The 21,855-nt window shown below is 42.1% G+C and overlaps 1 protein-coding gene across 1 annotated transcript in view; it reads right to left on the bottom strand.

The window, feature by feature from the left end:
* LOC149474119 (voltage-gated delayed rectifier potassium channel KCNH8-like) overlaps positions 1-21,855 on the bottom strand; it is a 625,264-nt gene that overhangs the window by 226,411 nt on the left and 376,998 nt on the right. The window contains exon 3 of the mRNA XM_089671799.1: positions 2,080-2,214. Coding sequence (XP_089527925.1) covers positions 2,080-2,214 — 135 coding nt within the window. The remainder of the gene's footprint in view (positions 1-2,079; positions 2,215-21,855) is intronic.

The raw sequence follows: 21,855 nt of genomic DNA on the forward strand, positions 1-21,855 counted from the left end.
GCATCTTGGAGAACTAGAAGTAAAGCTGTCTTGTCCTCTATCTAACCAACCTTCATCTGAGCCTTTGCAAAGGTAAGCTTAAAGCGGAGCTCCACCCAGAAGGGGAAGTTTCGCTTTAATGCATCCACCTACTCCCAATTAAGGATTGGCACCTTTGGGGAGCGGGTATCCAAATTTAACAGGTACTTGCTCATACTTCAGCTGCGATCTCCTAAGGCGATCGGAAGCGGAAGTTGTCCTCCCCCCTCCCTCCCCGTAGTCTTCTGGGACACGAGACAGGTCATAGAAGACTACGGGACCATTCACAAAGCGCAGTGCTACTCACGCATGCTGTTAAGCTGTCACAGCCAGGTGCCCACACTGAAGATGCCGCTGTCGGGGAGAGAAGACAGCTGGTGAAAACAGCCACAGTGATGACACCGCTGGACTGAGGGACAGGTAAGTGTCTGTATTTTAAAAGTCAGCAGCTACAGTTTTTGAAGCAGCTGACTTTTATTTTATTTTTTTTAAATCAACTGGAACTTCACTTTAAAGTGGTAATAAACCCCAAAACAAATATTTATAATAGTGCAGTATACCAATTCTTAGATGTGATGGCTCAGTTAGGTTTCTTTTTTTTAGCTGATGATCTGGCCAGTAAGTCTGTTGGTTTTTTCAGAAAAAAAAAAACTCTCTTGCAGATGTATCAGTTACCGGGATGAAACAAACCATTTACCACTGACAAGGGTGATTACAATGATCAGCTTATATTTATTTATGTAAAACCTTTATCCTAAAAGGAAAATAAACTTTTACTGTTACTATTTATAAAAGGTGTCAGACGGCTGGTCTGAGTATTTAAAAAACTGCTGATCTACTGGGATTTTCATGCACAACCATCTGTACGGTTTATAGAGAATGGTCCAAAAAAGAGAAAACATCCAGTGAACAGCAGCTGTATAGATGAAAATGCTTTGCTGATATCAGAGGTCAGAGGAAACTGGGCAGACTGGTTGCTGCAACATTCAGATGGCAGGGTCAGAATTTGGCGTAAGCAACATGAAAGCATGAATCCATCCTGCCTGGTATGAGTGGTTCAGACTAATGGTGGTGGTGTAATGGTGTGGGGGATATTTTCTTGGCACTAGCAAGGTGTACCTAATAAAGTGGTCAGTGAGTGTATATTACCTTTATACAGTATATCTTCACCATGGAAGGTAATTACAATGAATGAAAAGCATCTCATGTACTGGGGCTGCCATCTTCATTGAAATTGTCAGTCCTACCGCCCACATACCCCCAAAGCAGTGTTCTGTACTATAGCTCCCCATAACAAAAATCGCTCTATGAATGGAGGAGAGGGACCTATCATTCATCCACCTATCCTCCATTTTTACAGAGCTATTCATTGCAGGAACTGATAGTACAGCTTTTATGAATGGAGCAGGAGGGATGGAAAGGGAGGGCATATTTGACACATATGATGAGTACCTGTGACGGGTCTAGGGGGTATCTGGGGAAGAAGCGGACTAACATAATTACTAACATAACAGTCACTAGCACAAGGGACAATTTTAATTTATTGTAAGTACTGTCCCTAGTGCAGATCTAAAAAAAAAAAATAAATCATTAACCTTAAGCTTTAAATGTATAGTCTGTCCGAAACCTCAGAAAGCTAAGTCTTGCTCTATGGCAGTACTTGCAAATAAAATTGTTAGAAATTATTTCCACTAATGTTACAAGCAGCAGAATGTGAGCAAGAACAAATTACAAAGAAAAAATAGAGCAGTAAACCTGCACAAAAACAAGGTAAAGAGATTCAAATGGATTTTCTCTGCATTTCCACTGCATCTTCATCTTTTCTTCCCTAGGTTTAAAACTGAACCTGCCACAACTCATAGCCATAGCAAACAGGATAGGCAAAGCTTAATATGCTTCATCAAATACACCTTCACGTCTGAAAGAACCAAATACAGTTACGTTCTTACTTACTATCCTTTTGCAACATTATATTTGATAATACATAACAAATATGTAATAAACAAGTACATATATGCACATAGCATTCATATCTGCAGTGAGTATGTTTTTGTCTCTCACCTGTGGGTTTGGTGCTGTCTGGTGAGAGATTACTTTTGGTGTTTGAGATGTCTTTGTGGGAAGCCAAGAAAAGGACCACTTCTCCCTTCTCATTTTTTATCGGAACTATATCAAGGAGGCACCAGAATGAAGCACCTGCAAAAAAAAAAAATAATAATAGTAAAAATGCAAACCTATATATCAAAGATAGAACCTTAGAGCTCAAATAAAAACTGTATATACACTATATTGATAAAAGTATTGGTTCTCCCCTCCAAATCATTGGATTCAGGTGTTCCAATCACCTCCATGGCCACAGGTGTATAAGATCAAGCACCTAGGCATGCAGACTGCTTCTACAAACATTTGTGAAAGAATGGGTCGCTCTCAAGAGCTCAGTGAATTCAAGCGTGGTACCGTAATAGGTTGCCACCTGTGCAATAAGTCCATCCGTGAAATTTCCTTGCTACTAAATATTCCAAGGTCAGCTGTTAGTGGTATTATAACAAAGTGGAAGCAACTGGGAACAACAGCAACACAGCCACGAAAAGGTAGGCCACATAAAATGACAGAGCGGGGTCAGCACATGCTGAAGTGCCCAGTGTGCAGAAGTCACCAACTGTCTGCAGAGTCAATAGCAAAAGATCTCCAAACTTCATGTGGCCTTCAGATTAGCACAACAGTGGTTAGAGAACATCATGGAATGGGTTTCCTTGGCCGAGCAGCTGCATCCCAGCCTTACATTACCAAGTGCAATGCAAAGTGGCAGATGCAGTGGTGTAAAGCACGGCGCCACTGGAATCTAGAGCAGTGGAGATGTGTTTTCTGGAATGATAAATTATGCTTCTCTGTCTGGCAATCCGATGGATGTGTCTGGGTTTGACAGTTGCCAAGAGAACGGTACTTTGCTGACTGCATTGTGCCAAGTGTAAACTTTGGTGGAGAGGGGACTATGGTGTGGGGTTGTTTTTCAGGGGTTGGGCTTGGCCCCTTAGTTTTGGACAATTTCATTCTCCTAGCTTTGTGGGAACAGTTAGAGGAAGGCCCCTTTCTGTTCCAACATGACTGCTCACCAGTGCACAAAGCAAGGTCCATAACGACATGGATGAGCGAGTTTGGGGTGGAGAAACTTGACTGGCCTGCACAGAGTCCCAATATCAACCCAATAGAATACCTTTGGGATGAATTAGAGCAGAGACTGCGAGCCAGGACTTCTCGTTCGACATCAGTACCTGACCTCATAAATGCGCTACTGGAAGAATGGTCAAACATTCCCATAGACACCCTCCTAAACCTTGTGGACAACCTTCCCAGAAGAGTTGAAGCTGTTATAGCTGCAAAGGGTGGGTCAACTCAATATTGAACTCTACGGACTAAGACTGGGATGCCATTAAAGTTCATGTGCGTGTAAAGTCAGGCGTCCCAATACTTTTGGCAATATAGTATATATATATATATTTTTTTTTTAACTAATAAATACAAAAGGGTTACAGCACAAAAAGTATAATTACAGTTATTTTCTCCTATATACCGTGAGCTGTATTTTCTGGTTTCACCCTTTGAGAGGAATTTGTATACATTTCTATGGAGAAATGTATGGTGTTGATGTCAATTTGCAGGTTTTCTACAGAGGAAAATTAAATACACCTGGAAGCTCATAGCAAAACCATTGATGTCACCACATATTGCAATCTCCCTGCTGGGGTCTGTGTTGCTATGACTTTAGTGATTTCCTGAAGAAAGTTCAATTGGAGTGGACTGTCATCTGAATGTTTCCTTATGGCCTGGAGGACAATGGGCTTTCATCTGGAATATTCCATTCATCTATGTTTATATGTTATACAGACTGCCAGGGACATAGCTTACTTGCCAAAAAGAACATTGCAGCTTGTCCAGAGACAAAGAGGAGGACTTAGACAACCATGTACTGAAGACAAACGTGTCGCACTAGTAGATCTGGAGGACTCAGAGAAGGAAAGAGCAGTAAAAAGACTCCATCACCAGGAAAACCCAAATTAAGTAGCTGTTTAGTACAATTATTGCATACATTGTCTGTTGTAATTTGCTTTGAAGGATAGAGCTTGGGCATGTGTATATTATATGCATATTTTGTAATACTCTGTAGATCGTGCATGTTTTTTCTAAAATTGTATACAGTTTGTGTGCGCACAGCATTTGTTTAGTAAAGTCCATAAAGCACAACAGAGGTTTTTATGCTTCCTTGCTTTACCGCAAAGTGACTTTAATAGACACAATGCAAAACAGGGTCACAAGCAGCAAAAAACTATTTGAGAGAGGGTCCACTTTAAGCTAGCCATCAGTACATAGACAGAGAATTCTGCACAAAAACATTTCCAGAGTAATCAAGAAGTATTGTCTTTGTGTATGGAGTGTGAATGATGATATCACCATGGAAATCAACCTCAAACCTGCTCACTCTCAGATGAGTTAGATTTTTTCATCTAGAAATATATACATCTCTGCTGATGCAGAAAAAATAAACTTGTATAGAATGATGCTAAAGTGATCATAACCCCTTACATAAGCCCACTGAAGTGACTAGCCTCAGGTGATACACAGATATGAAGCAAATCCTCCTACATAAGCTGTACCTGTTTATCGTTAGCCCTCTTTCCTCACGAGCCCTCTATAGTAGACAAATCAAAGGATAATTCTGAGTTTCCGACAGGAAGGGGGCGGGGACCTGAGGTCACGCACAGCACAGAGCAGACAGCTGAGTATAATATGTCTCCTGAGTGGAGGGAATGGACACACCCCCCTCTACACATTTTCACAGGGAAATATGCACAATTGAGGCTGTCAATCACCTACTGTGTACTGGAGGGGGGCAGGGCCATTTGCCAGGATTGTCTGCTGTAGGGGAAAACTGTCAGAAATGACCCATGCAAATAGAGGAGGAAGTAGCCAGAAACCACAATTAGTGCTAGAGACGGAAGCAGGTGCACACTATATAAGGATACACTTTGTTCATTTTGTCATTTCAGGGATTTGCAACCACTTTTAAGCCACAATAGGGAAGTCATTGTGTGTGTTGTTTTGTTATCATCATCTGAGGTTTGGCCTGTGTGCCTAAAAATTCAAATATCTTCAAGTATAGTCCAACCTAATGGCAAAATACTATTATTCTGTATCTGGCACAGCTTGCTTAATTGTGAGCTAAAATTTTACTTACTTATTAACACACCAGCTGGTTCGCCAGAACCAGACCATGGCAAGAGAGTATATATAGTGCTCAGCATAAATGAGTACACCCTAACAGATTTGTCAGAAAACCTTTAGTTCCCTTTCAGAATCAACATTTTCTATGGGACACTATACTACAAAATACTCCCACAAATGCAGGCCATTAATTACAAACAAGATTTGCTAATTTGCACACACAAAAAAGTATTTTTCCTAACAAATTCATTCAAGACCATGTTGCAAAAATTAACACACTCCAATAAAAGTCTTAGGAGCAAAGCTAAATTTTAGACAACAAAATCCCAATTAGCAAGAATTTAAATACAGGTGAGTTTAATTATTCATTAAAGGATAGGTTTGCCTTTTAGACAAAAATAATAAATGCACATTTTTTTGCAGGTAAAAAAAATATGTGCATTTATTATTTTTGTCTACAGGAGCCTGGAAAGCATTGCACCAGCAATCAGTAGATTGCTGATGCCATGTAGGTCTCCTGCAGACCTGTCAGAATACCTGATTGCCGTACGGGATGTACGAGCAAGCAGATACTCTGACAGGAAGCTTCAATGAACTACCACAGTGCTCCACAGCACCGTGATAGTTCATTGAATACTAAAAGCCAACAGCCACTAAGGCTGTTGGGACTTGTAGTTCATCCATTCATGGAAATCTGGACTTCTCCCTGTGCTATCTGTCAGAGGGAGGAGGGGGCGGCAGGTGGTGGCTGCAGCTATAGGAGCATGCTACATGTTCCACCCTAAAAACGGGTGGAATATGTTCCCAAAGGTGATCCTTTAAACATGTGTTCAGTAGACAGTTGATTATAAAAAGGCATTACTTAACAAAGAAAACCCCTCCCCATTTCATGCTGTCAGCAATGGCACCTCATTGAAGAGAAATGGCACAAGGCCTGAGAAAGAAAATAATTTCTTTACACAAGAAAGGTGAAGGCTAAAAGAAGAGCAGCAAAGCTATACTTATCAGTCAGAATAGTGTAGCAAAACTGCTACAAAAATTTTACAAAAATGGAAAAGCAACCATCTCACAGTCCATTCACGTCCAGGCCATGCACGCAAGTTATCACCTTGACAGAAGCGTCTTCTGATGAGAAGGTTTGAAGAAAATTGCCATGCAAGCTCATTGCAGTTAGCTAAAGAAGTAGAAAGCCAAACTGCATGATTGTTTCCCGTGACACTATGCAGAGGAATGGCATGCATGAGTGTCATCCACGAAGAAAGCCTCTCCTAAAGCCAATACACAAAAAAGCCCACATAGAATTTGTCAGGGCCCATGAAAACTACTGGGATGCTGTACTCTAGAGTAATGAGACCAAGGTAAATGTTTTTGGAACTGATGGCGTCAAACATGTATGGCGTTGCAAAGGTGAGGAGTACAAAGAAAAATGCATGGTGCCTACAGTGAAACATGGTGGTGGCTATGTCCTTCCGTGGGGCTACATGAGTGCTCCCATTGTCGGGAGGCTGCATTTCATTGATGGTATCATAAATTCACAGATGTACTGCTCTATGTTGAAAGAGAAGATGCTGCCATCACTCCGTCACCTTGGTCGTTGTGCACTTTTCCAACATGACAATAATCCAAATCACATCTAAGGACACTGTTGCATTTCTGAAGAAAACCAGGGTGAAAGTGATTCAGTGGCCAAGTATGTCTCCTGATCTGAACCCAATGGAACACCTATGAGGAATTCTGAAGAGAAAAGTTGGAGTATCACTCTCCACCCAGCATCCAGGCTCTAAAAGAGGTCGTTCTTGAAGAAAGGAAAAAGATTGATGTTGCAATATGTTGCCAACTTGTTCATTCCATGCCTAGACTTGGTGCTGTCCTTACAAATCATGGAGATCATACAAAATACTAGATGTAGTAGTTTTTGTTGTGGGGTGTATTTATTTTTACATCAATTAATTTGAGTAAAACTGAAGATTTTGTAATCTAAGTTATATTATATTAACCTTACTTTCATGTAATGACCTAAACAAATGTTTTATTAAACTCAGTTGTGTCAAAACTTTGGAAATTGTTTTTGTGTTCATTGAGATATTGATTAAAATCTTACCTTTTGAAAAGGAGTGTACTCATTTATGTTGAGTACTGTATATACAGTGAAGGATATAAGTATTTGATCCACTGCTGATTTTGAATGTTTGCCCACTCACAAAGAAATTATCAGTCTAAAAATTGAATGGTAGGTGTATTGTAACACTGACAAACAGAATAGCAACAAAAAATTCAAAAGGAATGCATGTCTAACAAATTATGCACTGATTTGCATGTTCATGTGGGAAATAAGTATTTGATCCCCTATCATTCAGCAGGATTTCTGGCTACCAGGTGTCTTTCCTACAGGTAACAAGCTGAGATTAGATGCATTCTCTTAAAGGGAGTGCTGCTAATCTCATTTTGTTACCTGTGTAAAAGACACCTGTCCACAGAAGCAATCAAACAATCAGATTCCAAACTCTCCACCGTGGCAAAGACCAAATAGCTGTCCAAGGATGTCAGGGACAAGATTGTAGACCTACACAAGGCTGGACTGGGCTACAAAACTATCGCCAAGCAGCTTGGTGAGAAGGTGACAACAGTTGGTGTAATCATTCACAAATGGAAGAAACACAAAACAACTGTCAGTCTCTGTAGGTCTGCTGCACCATGCAAGATCTCACCTCGTGGAGTGTCAATGATCATGAGAACAGTGAGGAATCATCCCAGAACTACACGTAAGGATCTTGTCAATGATCTCCAGGTAGCTGGGACCACAGTCACCAAGAAAACAATTGGTAACACACTACGCCGACAAGGATTGAAATCCTGCAGTGCCCACAAGGTCCCTCTGCTCAAGAAAGCCCATGTCCAGGCCCGTCTGAAGTTTGCAACTGATCATCTGAATGATGCAGAGGAGGACTGGTTGAAAGTGTTGTGGTAAGATGAGATCAAAATCGTGCTCTTTGGCATCAACTCAACTTGTCGTTTTTGGAGGAGGAATGCTGCCTATGACCCCAAGAACACCATCTCAACTGTCAAACATGGTGGAGGAAATATTCTGCTTTTGGGGGTGTTTTCTGCTAAGGGGACAGGACAACTGCACCACATCAAAGGGACGATGGACGGGGAAATGTACCATCAAATCTTGGGTGAGAACCTTCTTCCCTCAGCCAGGGCATTGAAAATGGGTCGTGGATGAGTGTTCCAGCATGACAATGACCCAAAACACAGCCAAGGCAACAAAGGAGTGGCTCAAGAAGAAGCACATTAAGGTCCTGGAGTGGCCTAGCCAGTCTCCAGACCTTAATCGAAAATGAAAATCTGTGGAGGGAGCTGAAAGTTGACTTGCCCAACGTCAGCCACCAAATCTTAATGACTTGGAGAGGATCTGCCAAGAGGAGTAGGCCAAAATTCCTCCTGAGATGTGTGCAAACCTGGTGGCTAACTACAGGAAACGTCTGACCTCTGTGATTGCCAACAAGGGATTTGCTACCAAGTACTATGTCATGTTTTGTGAAGCGGATCAAATACTTATTTCCCTCATGAACATGCAAATCAGTGCATAATTTGTTAGACATGCATTTCTTTTGAGTTTTTTGTTGCTATTCTGTCTCTCAGTGTTACAATACACCTACCATTCGATTTTTAGACTGATAATTTCTTTGTGAGTGGGCAAACATTCAAAATCAGCAGGGGATCAAATACTTAATTCCTTCACTGTATATAAATATATATATATATATATATATATATATATATATATATATATATATATATACACACAGTTGTGTTCAAAATAATAGCAGTCAGACATCACTAACCTGATCAATCACTGTTGTTGGTAGAAATTATATGTCTACATGGCAAATAATTTACTAGCAGGTGTAGTAGAGCAATAGAAATCCAACAGACCCAACAGTCATGACATGCATGCTGCTGATTCTGTGTAATTGAATCACTAATTGAAAGGGGCATGTTCAAAATAATACAGTCAGGTCCATAAATATTGGGACATCGATTCTAACATTTTTGGCTCTGTACACCACCACAATGGATTTGAAATGAAACAAACAAGATGTGCTTTAACTGCAGACTGTCAGCTTTAATTTGAGGGTATTTACATCCAAATCAGGTGAACGGTGTAGGAATTACAACAGTTTGCATATGTGCCTCCCGCTTGTTAAGGGACCAAAAGTAATGGGACAATTGGTTTCTCAGCTTTTCCATGGCCAGGTGTGTGTTAGTCCCTCATTTTCCCAATTACAATGAGCAGATAAAAGGTCCAGAGTTAATTTCAAGTGTGCTATTTGCATTTGGAATCTGTTGCTGTCAACTCTCAAGATGAGATCCAAAGAGCTGTCACTATCAGTGAAGCAAGCCATCATTAGACTGAAAAAAACAAAACAAACCCATCAGAGAGATAGCAAAAACATTAGGCGTGGCCAAAACAACTGTTTGGAACATTCTTAAAAAGAAGGAACACACCGGTGAGCTCAGCAACACCAAAAGACCTGGAATACCACGGAAAACAACTGTGGTGGATGACCAAAGAATTCTTTCCCTGGTGAAGAAAACACCCTTCAAAACAGTTGGCCAGATCAAGAACGCTCTCCAGGAGGTAGGTGTATGTATGTCAAAGTCAACAATCAAGAGAAGACTTCACCAGATGAATACAGAGGGTTCACCACAAGATGTAAACCATTGGTGAGCCTCACAAACAGGAAGGCCAGATTAGAGTTTGCCAAACGACATCTAAAAAAGCCTTCACAGTTCTGGAACAACATCCTAAGGACAGATGAGACCAAGATCAACTTGTACAAGAGTGATGGGAAGAGAAGAGTATGGAGAAGGAAAGGAACTGCTCATGATCCTAAGCATACCACCTCATCAGTGAAGCATGGTGGTGGTAGTGTCATGGCGTGGGCATGTATGGCTGCCAATGGAACTGCTTCTCTTGTATTTATTGATGATGTGACTGCTGACAAAAGCAGCAGGATGAAATCTGAAGTGTTTCGGGCAATATTATCTGCTCATACTCAGCCAAATGCTTCAGAACTCATTGGACGCCGCTTCACAGTGCAGATGGACAATGACCCAAAACATACTGCAAAAGCAACCAAAGAGTTTTTTAAGGGAAAGAAGTGGAATGTTATGCAATGGCCAAGTCAATCACCCGACCTGAATCCGATTGAGCATGCATTTCACTTGCTGAAGACAAAACTGAAGGGAAAATGCCCCAAGAACAAGCAGGAACTGAAGACAGTTGCAGTAGAGGCCTGGCAGAGCATCACCAGGGATGAAACCCCGCGTCTGGTGATGTCTATGCATTCCAGACTTCAGGCTGTAATTGACTGCAAAGGATTTGCAACCAAGTATTAAAAAGTGAAAGTTTGATTCATGAATATTATTCTGTCCCATTATTTTTGGTCCCTTAACAAGTGGGAGGCACATATGCAAACTGTTGTAATTCCTACATAGTTCACCTGATTTGGATGTAAATACCCTCAAATTAAAGCTGACAGTCTGCACTTAAAGCACATCTTGTTCGTTTCATTTCAAATCTATTGTGGTGGTGTATAGAGCCAAAAATGTTAGAATTGTGTTGATGTCCCAATATTTATGGACCTGACTGTAGCAGTGTGGAGTGCTATTAGTGAGGTCATTCATTCTTTGAAAAACAGGTGGCAATTATTGCCCTTATTTAAGGAAGGAAGGCAGCAAATGTTGTACATACTGGTTACAGTGCATTTCTCTATGAAATTCTGAGGAAAATAGGTCGTTCCAGACATTGTTCAGAAGAACAGCGTACCTTGATTAAAAAGTTGATTGGAGAGGGGAAAACATATAAACAAGTGCAGAAAATGATAGGCTGCTCAGCTAAAATGATCGCAAATGCTTTAAAATGGCAACCAAAACCTGAAAGACCTGGAAGAAAGCAAAAAACTACCATTCGAATGGATAGAAGAATAGTCAAAATGGCAAGGACTCAGCCAACAATCAGCTCCAGGAAGATAAAAGAAGGTCTAAAGTTACCTGTGAGTACTGTTACAATTAGAAGATGCCTATGTGAAGCCAAGCTATCTGCAAGAAGCCCCCGCAAAGTCCCACTGTTGAAAAAAAGACATGTGCTGAAGAGGTTACAATTTGCCAAAGAGCACATTGACTGGCCTAAAGAGAAATGGCGCAACATTTTGTGGACTGATGAAAGTAAGATTGTTCTTTTTGGGTCTAGTGGCCGGAGACAGTTTGTCAGACGACCCCCAAACACTGAATTCAAGCCACAGCACACTGTGAAGACAGTGAAGCATGGTTGCGCAAGCATCATGATATGGGGATGTTTCTCATACTACGGTGTTGGGCCTATTTATCGCATACCAGGGATCATGGATCAGTTTGAATACATCAGAATACTTGAAGAGGTCATGCTGCCTTAAGCTGAAGAGAAAATGCCCTTGAAATGGGTTCCAACAAGACAACGACCCCAAACACACCAGTAAACCTGCAACATCTTGGTTCCAGACCAACAAGATTGACATTATGGAGTGGCCAGCCCAATCCCCGGATCTTAATCCAATAGAAAACGTGTGGGGTGACATCAAAAATGCAGTTTCTGAGGCAAAACCAAGAAATAGAGAAGAACTGTGGAATGTAGTCCAATCATCCTGGGCTGGAATAGCTGTTCACAGGTGCCAGAAGTTGGTTGACTCCATGCAACAAATGTACAGCAGTTCTCAGAAACAGTGCTTATACAACTAAATATTCATTAGGTGATTCAAAGGAAAGCAAAATCTTCAAACATTTTTCAGTTTATAAAGTGAATGTTTGAGTTTGTAAAGAAGAATACAAACACTGCTATTTTTTTGAACAGTCTAATATTCACTTTTCTTCAATTTTTTTAGAGGAACAACACAAATTTGATATATTTTTCTTTGTTTTGATTTGGAATAGAATGTGTAGTGTTCCCAATGCATTTGTGTGTATGGAAATAAAAGCTATTAGAAGGATTTTGAGCTTTATTTACTTTTTTCAACACACTGCTATTATTTTGAACACAACTGTATATATATATATATATATATATATATATATATATATATATATATATAAAAGATAATCTCAGGGGTGAGCCTTAAAGAGTGCCCCCAACTGTTTATTTAGACGCGCATTAATAGAGACCTCACAGCATATAACAGATGTTTTCTGACGAATCAGTAATTCCAAAAAGTTATTTTGTGCCCAATCTGTTGCAGAAGAGCTAAGTACTGTATATACTAGTAGTGTGGGAGCACAGATTCAAATGCTGATGGGATATAGCATTGTCCTACTATGAATAGGCAATGTGTGCATTTTTCTACCCGTGTTGCTGAGTCAGTTTTACTACTAATAACTGAATTGTTTTTTAAAAATACTGTATATATTTTTGCATCTATGTCTACAGCTGCCTTTCAGGGATCTATTAAAAAAAAATCTGTTTTGACTAATAGTTATTTTGAGCACAGTTAAAGGACAAAAAAAGTTTTCACATATTTTTAAATGGTCAGCCGTCCAACTGTAAAGTCATTTCCATTCTTGTGCAACTGGTCATTGATCATATCAGTGTCCATAACATAATATGGTTAGTTAGCAGAATGCCACACATTTTATAAGTAATTATGTGTTCAAATATTCACTGCATCACCTCCTGGCACATGCCTGAACTCTGATAGGGTCTACAACTGCAACATCATACTGTTACTGAAATATTCACGGAGAAGGCAGATCTGAATGTGTGCCTCTTTTTTTGCTCTTTGCTTCTTTTCTCATTTCAGCAGTCACTCCATGCACTCTCACTTTCAACCTTGTCTGAAATTTCCACTAGCGTGCAGACGATAATGGATATTTAATATATAAAAGCATAAGGGCTATTAAAGCAAAATATTTTTTCTGATGAATCTTCTCATAGGTAACTAAAAGACATTTATCCTGTCTTGCCAAGAGCTTGTCCCAAATAGACATTACTCACTGTGCATAAGGTAATAAATCATGAACAGACATTTATTCAGAACATTCTCTATATTAGGTTCCTGTAAAACATTTCTGTTTAGAACCTGAAATCTATGACTGAGAACACGGTAGGTGCAAATGTGGTCATTAGTCATGAGTGCTTCTATTTCATCAAACTCCAATAACTCAAGGTACTTCATACCATTTCATCTGACTTACTAATGCATTTCAGTCACATTAGAACTAATTTCTAAAATTTAGCTACTTCTTAGGTATGAAATTTGGATAGTTGCAGTAAAAAGGCAATGGGGTACAATAAGTCACAAGAAGAATAGGTCCCTCACAGGGGATCAATATGCAAAAAAGCAACAGTCAGTACCATCAGCAACTGGATAACTGATATGCAACAAAAAATAATAGATACAAGAAAAAAGGAAAAAATGTAAATAAAAAAACAAAAAAGGGAGAGCACACCCCAATTAGAGCGGGATAAGCTTGAACAAAAGCACATGTGAAGGGGGTCATGATGGAGGCTATAACAACATGGAGTACAAAATACACAAAAGTTGGAGGGAGAAAACTTCAGTTAGAGACAAAGAGGGAAAAAGCCTGAAAAAGGCTAGAAAAGGGGAAAAAAAGAAAGATCAGAGAAAGACAAGGTGCCGAGATGGCCTGAGCGTGGGGGCCCCCCTCCTAGGTCAATGGAAACCTAGACTGTATCCCGGAAGTGAAGAGTGAACGTCAGACCACCAGGGGTCCCAAAATTTCAGGAACCGAGAATGAGAGTCATTCAGCATGCTTGACATTTTTTCATTGATCATAAGGGTGGTCAGGATTATTTTCACCTCCACAATCTGGACAGTTGTTTTTTTCCAGGCCCGGGCATTAACACTTTTAGCCACTATAAAAAGATAGGTGGCTAATTTCTGATGGTGGGATAGGAGACCAGGAAGCAGGCAGTGAAGGAGTGCATGGCGAGGGTCTCTACGGAAGGTCGAATGAAAAAGGGTTGACAAGAGACCGTATACTCTGGACCAAAAGACCACCAAACGTGGACATGTCCACCATATATGAAGTTCATCTTCACGGATTCTGCAGCCTCTGAAACAACGATCGCCACAAGAAGGGTTCGCATGAGCGATCCTCGCAGTGACCCATTACCATCTTAAAAGAACCTTTTATGCCTCTTCCATTATGGTAGTATTAAAAGAACATTTGGCCAACCTCTGCTCCAAACCTCCAGGTCCAATTGTTCATTAAAGTCGAGTTCCCATTTCAAATCGTAGGGATGAGGACTAGGGAAGTGTGTCGACAGAAGATGGGAATAAAGTATAGAAAAAGTACCCCTGGCTCCAGGAGAATGTTGACATATATGTTCGAACTGCGTCTTCTAAAAAGGAAAGACAGAACCACGACTAAGAGAGGAAATCCAATGTCTAAACTGTACATAATGGTACCATTTCATCAGGGGGGCATTATGGACTTTAGTGGATAGAGGACCATGAAGGAATATACGGGAATGCAGAAAATGACAAACCTGAGAATAACCTTGTGCAGGCCACCAAGAAAACGTCTGAGGTTGCGCCAGTCCTGGGGGAAATAGAGGTTGAGAAATCAAAAGCAGAAGAGGAAGGAAGGAGGACATCAAGCTGGCCTAGAGACAGATCGAGTCCCTGACCCGAAGACTATGGGACAGCAATGGGCTGAGTGGAGCTCGGCGGAGAGCAGAAGGCAGCCTGAGAAGAGGCAAAATCAGGACTGCAGCGCAGTCAGGAATCTCCAACAACACCCAAAGTGAGATGTCTGAAGTAGCATGCAACAACGTTAACTGAGAAATTTGGGCTGCTAAGTAATATTTAGCAATGTTTGGAACTCCCAGGCCTCCTCACAGACGATGGGCATATAGGGAGGTGCGAGCCACTCTAGGGAGCTTGTCAGCCCAAATAAAGGCCAAGAAAAAATGGGGGGACCTGAACCGGAAGTAGGGAGCAAAGAAAAAACGGGGTGACTTGAACCGGAAGTGTTCTAAAAAAGTAAAGCAACTTCAGGGAGTATCGTCATCTTGACGAGATTGATCCGTCCTATCCAGGATAAAGTGGGAAACTGCCAAGAGCACAATAGGGAGTTGACTGTCTGCAAAAGAGGATAATAATTAGCAGCAAAAAGAGAGGAATAAGAAGAGGTCAGCTGTATTCCAAGGTAAGTGAGGGAAGAGGAAGTCCAGCAGTATGGCAAGGAAGACTGGAAGAGGGTGACTGTAGATTCCGGCAAGGAGACATTTAAAGCAATCATTTTATGGAGGTTAACCTGCAAACCGGAGAATTCCACAAACTGGGACAATAACAGATGAAGATTCGGATGCGTCACTATCGGATTAGTCAGCGTCAGCAAAGCGTCATCTGCAAAAACATTCACCTTGTATGATGTGCCCGCGTATGGAATCCCCGATAAGGGTTCAAGGGTCAAAATAAAGAGGGTGGGGGAAAGAGGACAGCCCTGACGGGTGCCCCTAGCTATGGGAAAAGAAGTAGAGGAGAAGCCTGTATACCGGACCAAAACCTCTTGGGCCAAATATAACGCCGAAATCCAAGTCAGAAACGAGTACCCAAAGCCCCAGCGGCCCAGAACGTAACTCAGATAATCCTATGAAAGGGTATTGAACGCTTTGTAAATGTCTACTGAAAGGAGAAACCCTGGAATGTTGCAGCGATTCATAAGAGAGACAAGGTGTACCACGTTACGGACATTATATGTGGCTTGACGACCTGGAACAAAACCAACCTGGTTTCTATGAATCAGTGCACGAAGATATCTATTGACACGTGAGCTTAGAATCTTACCCAGCAGTTTCATGTCCTCGTTGAGGAGGGAGATAGGACGAAACACCTGTGGGTCATCAGCATCATTCGATTTCGGTATTGAAATATGGGCCCGAAGAGCATCAGGGGAAGGCCTATTGCCATCACGCATGTCGTTAAAATAGGCAGCCAAAAAAGGAGCCAAGATAGTGGAGAATTTGCGATAGTAAAGGCCCAAGAATCCATCCGGGGCCGGGGCTTTCCACACATGGGCAGACTTAATGGCCTGTAAAGCTTCCAGAACAGTCACAGGGGCGTTCAGGGTGTCTTGGGCTGAAGACGGCAAAGACGGAAGGTCAAGGTCCCGAAAAAAGTATCAGCTTTGTCGAAAGAAAAAGAGATGGGATGGGAGTAGAGAGAAGAGAGAAAGATAGCGAAGGTGTCCACAATTCTTTTGGGGTCAAATGAGAGATCTCCATTTGCCAAGCGTAATCCAAAGGGTTTGTGGAGGCGACTGGTGGAATTCAATCTCCAGGTCAACATCGCACCGGGTTTATTAGCAGATGAGAAATATTTATGTTGGGCCCAGCACAAAGCTTTTTCCGCCTGATCAAAGTCTAGGAGGTCCAACTCCACCGTAATATCATCACAAATCTTCCGCGTCTTGGCTGAAGGAGAAGACATCCAGTTCGCCTCCGCTACCTCAAGGCGGGCGATAACAACCACATTCCAATATTTCAGTTTCCCTGTGTATCAAAATACTGAATGGTATTATGTACTACTTTCTGCTATTAACATAGTTAAAAGATTCACATCTGTACACTTTTTTTGGCTTATTGAAGACCTTCTATGGTACAGATATGCGTATAACCTTTTCTGGGCTCGTTGGTGATGTAACATGCCAATGGAGTGGGCGCCTAAGAGGTTAGGTATCAATACTGAGCATTCCAGCATGTTACAGTAGAGTGCACGGGAGGGAGAAGCCTGTAGCTGTACTCAAGATGAAACCTACAAACAAAATAATTCCCTTATGCTGCTTAATTGTTATACAGACCTTCTGGCTTTACTATCAAATGGGGTTCTGTTCAAACCCAAACATTTTGCCAATTGTCGAACTGCGGGAGTGATACATCTACTTCTCTTTGAATGTGGCTGTTTTTATGTGGGCAAGACAAAGTTGGACTTTTGGAGGCGAGCATATTGACATGTTAAAAGCATGTGGACGGGTGGTCCTGAATTAACTTTGGGACGCCATGCCCTTATAGTACATAATGGTCGATTTCCCAAAATTAAATTGATTTCCCAAAATTAAATTTTTTATTCTCGACCGGGTACATCCAGGTCATAGAGGGGGTGACTGGAATGAGCTGTTGTTGCAGTTGGAGCTTAGATGGATTTTCCATCTACAGGTTACTTCCCCCCTGGCCTGGATGAATCTGTCAACTTCCGGCCTTTTTTTTACAAAGGTTTGTCTCTGAGTGTATGGAAAAATAAGTTCTACTATATGCCTCCTCTTATCCATGTGTTTTGCCCATTTTTACTGCTGTGTTTTACATTTCACTTTATACAATATAGTGCTGCATTAATGCCTTATAAGTGTAGTGTATACCTTTCATTATTTTGTACCCATGTTTGAGATCTTTCTGGCTTTTGTTATTTTCAAATTTTGTGCCTAATGTACTTTTGTTATGTTTTTATATATTCTTGATATATACAGTTTGCCCAATATGGAATTTATGATGTGGATAGCTTTGTCTTGGCTGCCTTCCTGGTTGGGGAGTTCAGTGGGAGTTGAACTCGGGTGCTTGGTCCTTGTATCTCGGCACCTGGCATGCTGGGGCTGCACCACCAGCCCTTTCTGGCCTGGTGAGTGTAGCTTTGTGCGACCGCTGTGGGGTTTTGGTTTTTGCCGCTCCTTCTGAACCCGGCAGACGTGCTCTCTCTCAGCGTGTCGGCGATCCGCCAATACCTGACGTCACTCCTCATGACGTGGTGACACTGTGCACCGTTGTTCCGGGGGGTATTTCCCAATGGCACTCACTATGGAGACAGCACAGGTTTGGCGTTCAGATGCCATTTTGGTCCCTTGGTCTGCCTCCTTGGAGGAGGTTAGTCAATTGAGGTCTGTTTTATACACCTAAATACTTTCTGCTTCTGTAGACTAGTGCGGACTTTTCCAGATTGCTTCATAATGATTCCCCCCCTTTTTTTCATGGTGAGCATTATGCTGATTTTTTTGTACTTACTAGAAAGCTTTCTCCTTTTCTCATTTTTTTTTCTTTGGGAATTAGTATTTATGTACTTTCTTCCATTTTCTGTCAGCTTAAGGATATACATACTGATATACATGTTTTATCGGTTTTCCCAGCAACAGTACCTGTAAAGGTTTATGTGGTCTAATTGGACATATACCTCGGAAGACTCATATCTATGCTTTCTTCAGTGTACCTGGCTAGATGTGGGTGAGGCCTCTAAATACCTAGACGCTCACAAATATGATGGTGGATTTCACCCAGAGGGGCTATAATGGTCTCTTTTACTGTGTAAATTTTTTTTCGGAGATGTTTTTTTTTTTTGGTACTCAAACCCTCTGTTGCAGTGATCTGGATGGTCCTTGTGATCCGTTTTGGGGGGCCCTGGATGCCCGAGACTCGCCGATTTCCTGGCTTATGAGGTGGCGGCAGACTGAAGCCTTGTTTTTAGGTTTGGTTGAAGATTGATTCATGTCTTAATGTTCTAAACAAATATATTTTCAATTTTGTAGATCATATCACCCCTATGCAGAGTTCTCTTTTCCCTCAGGAAGGAGTAAAATCACTCCGAAATGCATTGCATTTATGCAAATTGCCTCTGTAATTTTAAACAATATGTTTTGATGGAGATATTTTAATATGATCAGAAATGGTTTATTATGTATGGCTATACAAATTATTGTTGTTACCAAATAAATAGCCTTGATGGTGATGTCATAATATAATCTCAGATGGTCTGCTATGTTATAATTTTTATGTGTTTGAATTTGACTGAATGAAGAATTCACATTTTTAATTCAATTTATGTATCTATGCCTTCAAAGTTCCAATTAATTTAGGGGGTTCCCTTTTTCATGTTTAATATTATACTTCAGGGATGGTGGCTATTTATCAGGAAACGTTCTCTCCTTTTAACCTTCTGGGTTTAATACGTTTCAGACTTTGACCTGAAACAATTATGATGATCAGAAATATTAGAGAAAGATAAATGTTCCTATCTGCATACTTGTGAGTGTGGTTTACTCTGGGGACATGGATAGGCAGAGCGTTCATGCCCTTGCAGGCTGCCAGAGGTACTGTATATGCCTTGACACAGGGTATGGCATTAAGATGGCACTCTCAGCTATGAGAGGCACTTCTGAGCAGACATTTAGTTAACTCTTGAATACTGTAGTGTGGCTCACTCCTTTCCTCAATTAACCACTTGCCTACCAGGCACTTATACCCCCTTCCTTACCAGGCCAATTTTCAGCTTTCAGCGCTGCCGCACTTTGATTGACAATTGCGCGGTCATGCAACATTGTACCCATATTAAATTTTGATCATTTTTTTCTCACAAATAGAGCTTTCTTTTGGTGGTATTTAATCGCCACTGGGCGCTTTACTTTTTGCGCTATAAATTAAAAATGTGCAAAAAATTTGAAAAAAAAAAAAAGTTTATTTGTTTCTTTTATAAAATTTTTCAAACAGGTATTTTTTCTCCTTCACTGATTTGCGTTGATGAGGCGGCACTGATGGGCACTGATAGGCGGCACTGATGGGCACTGATAGGCAGCACTAAAGGGCACTGATAGGCAGTGCTAATGAGGTGGCACGGATAGGCGGCACTGATAGACAGCACTAATTAGGGGTCACGGATAGGCGGCACTGATATGCAGCACTGATAGGCGGCACTGATAGGTGACACTGATGATGGGTACTGATAGACGGCACTGACTGGCATCACTTCTGGGCACTGACTGGCGGCACTGACTGGCACAACCCCTGGGCACTGACTGGTGGCACTGACTGGCAGCACTGCTGGGCTGCACTGGTGGGTGGCACTGGTGGGCAGCACTGGTGGGTGGGCACAGGTGGGTGGCACTGGTGGGCACAGGTGGGTGGCACTGGTGGGTGGGCACAGGTGGGTGGCACTGCTGGGCACATGTAGGTGGCACTTCTGGGCACAGGTAGGTGGCACTGCAGAGTGGCACAGGTGGGGGCACTGCTGGGCACAGGTGGGGGCACTGCTGGGCACAGGTGGGGGCACTGCTGGGAACGGGTGGGCGGGGCTAGTGGGCGCACTGCTGGGTGGAACATGCGGGTGTCACTGCTGGGCACCGATCATCAGGGCACTGATCATCAGTGCCCTGATGATCGGTGCCGATCCCCGCTCTGACAACTGCCGGTTCTCGGCAGTACTTTCCTCACGATCTGACAGCGTGAGGAAAGTGCAGCCGAGAACCGGCACTTGCATTTCCCTGTGATCAGCGTGTCATTGGACACCGCTGATCACGTGGTAAAAGGCCGGTGGGATCGGCCTTTCACCACATCACGTGATCAGCTGTGTCCGTAGGAGAGCGCGTTCTGGGAGGACGTCATATGACGTCCACTCAGAACTGGCCGGCCGCGGTGAAGCCGTCATTCGGCTATGCGCGGTCGGCAAGAAGTTAAACATCACAGTTAACAGTTCCATCATACACTTCTTCCCAACTGAGCCAATGCTGCATAACATGCAAAGGACTCCACCAGCCCAGAAACCTGCCACCTCATCCCAGTGACACTGTTACACATATTCAGTGGCGTCCTGAGGCAGGTGTGGGGGGTGAGGTCTGCATGGGGAGACGCCGACTGCATGGGGTGACACCAGACCCGCTCCACAAAAAGGTAAGTTGTAAAGTAAGCCGACGATCCCCGCAGGATGGATCCGATCCATTCTGTGTGGATCGTCGACTTTCTTTAAAACTTACCTTTTCTTGGAGCGGGTCCGGTGTCACCCCATATAGGATACATGCTGATGAGGATCGTCGGCATGCAACCTATATGGGGTGACACCAGACCCGCTCTAAGAAAAGGTAAGTTGTAAAGAAAGCCGATGATCCCCGCAGGATACATCGGATCTGCAGATTGAGCATAATGGAGCGGAGTCCGATCCATTATGCTCAATCCACAGATACGATCCATTCTGCGGGGATCGTCGGAGGGGGTGTCACCAAGTGTTACTGCACTTGGTGACACCAAGTGTTACTGCACCGTGTGACACCTACCCTAGGGACGACTCTGCACATATTAAACTCTCCTTCTCCATTCTTAGCATTGTATCCCAGGAACCTCTATACCATTACTGACATGTTCTTTAGTACTCCGAGGCCTCACTCCATCTTTAGTGACTAGGCTGGGTCCATAGGACACTCTATACTACAATCAGACCCAAGTTGGGGTACCAATCACTAGGCTAAGAACCAAGCGCAAAGGCTCCTTTGCTACTGGGGACCTCCGTCACCTAGGCAAAAGTCATCTCAGGGCTCAACTGGCTGGCTGCTATAATGCACAATACTTCAGTATCTAGATTCACTACTGTAGTAATATATCCGCAAGGGTTAACCTTGATATTTGCAGAACACTGGTACTGCATCTACATGTCACAATGAGTTGATTTACTAGGTAAAGGCCACAAGATACAATTACATTTTATAACTTAACAGCATAGTAATCATAGAACATTGCAGTACAAAACAGACAAAAACAATTTTAGGGCACCTGCCTACATATTTTTTTCCAGATTAGTGACTTAAAGA

Source organism: Staurois parvus, unplaced genomic scaffold (genome assembly GCF_062004578.1).
Source record: "Staurois parvus isolate SC_StPar_1 unplaced genomic scaffold, SC_StPar_1.0 ptg000011l, whole genome shotgun sequence".
In the NCBI taxonomy this organism is placed as follows: domain Eukaryota; kingdom Metazoa; phylum Chordata; class Amphibia; order Anura; family Ranidae; genus Staurois; species Staurois parvus.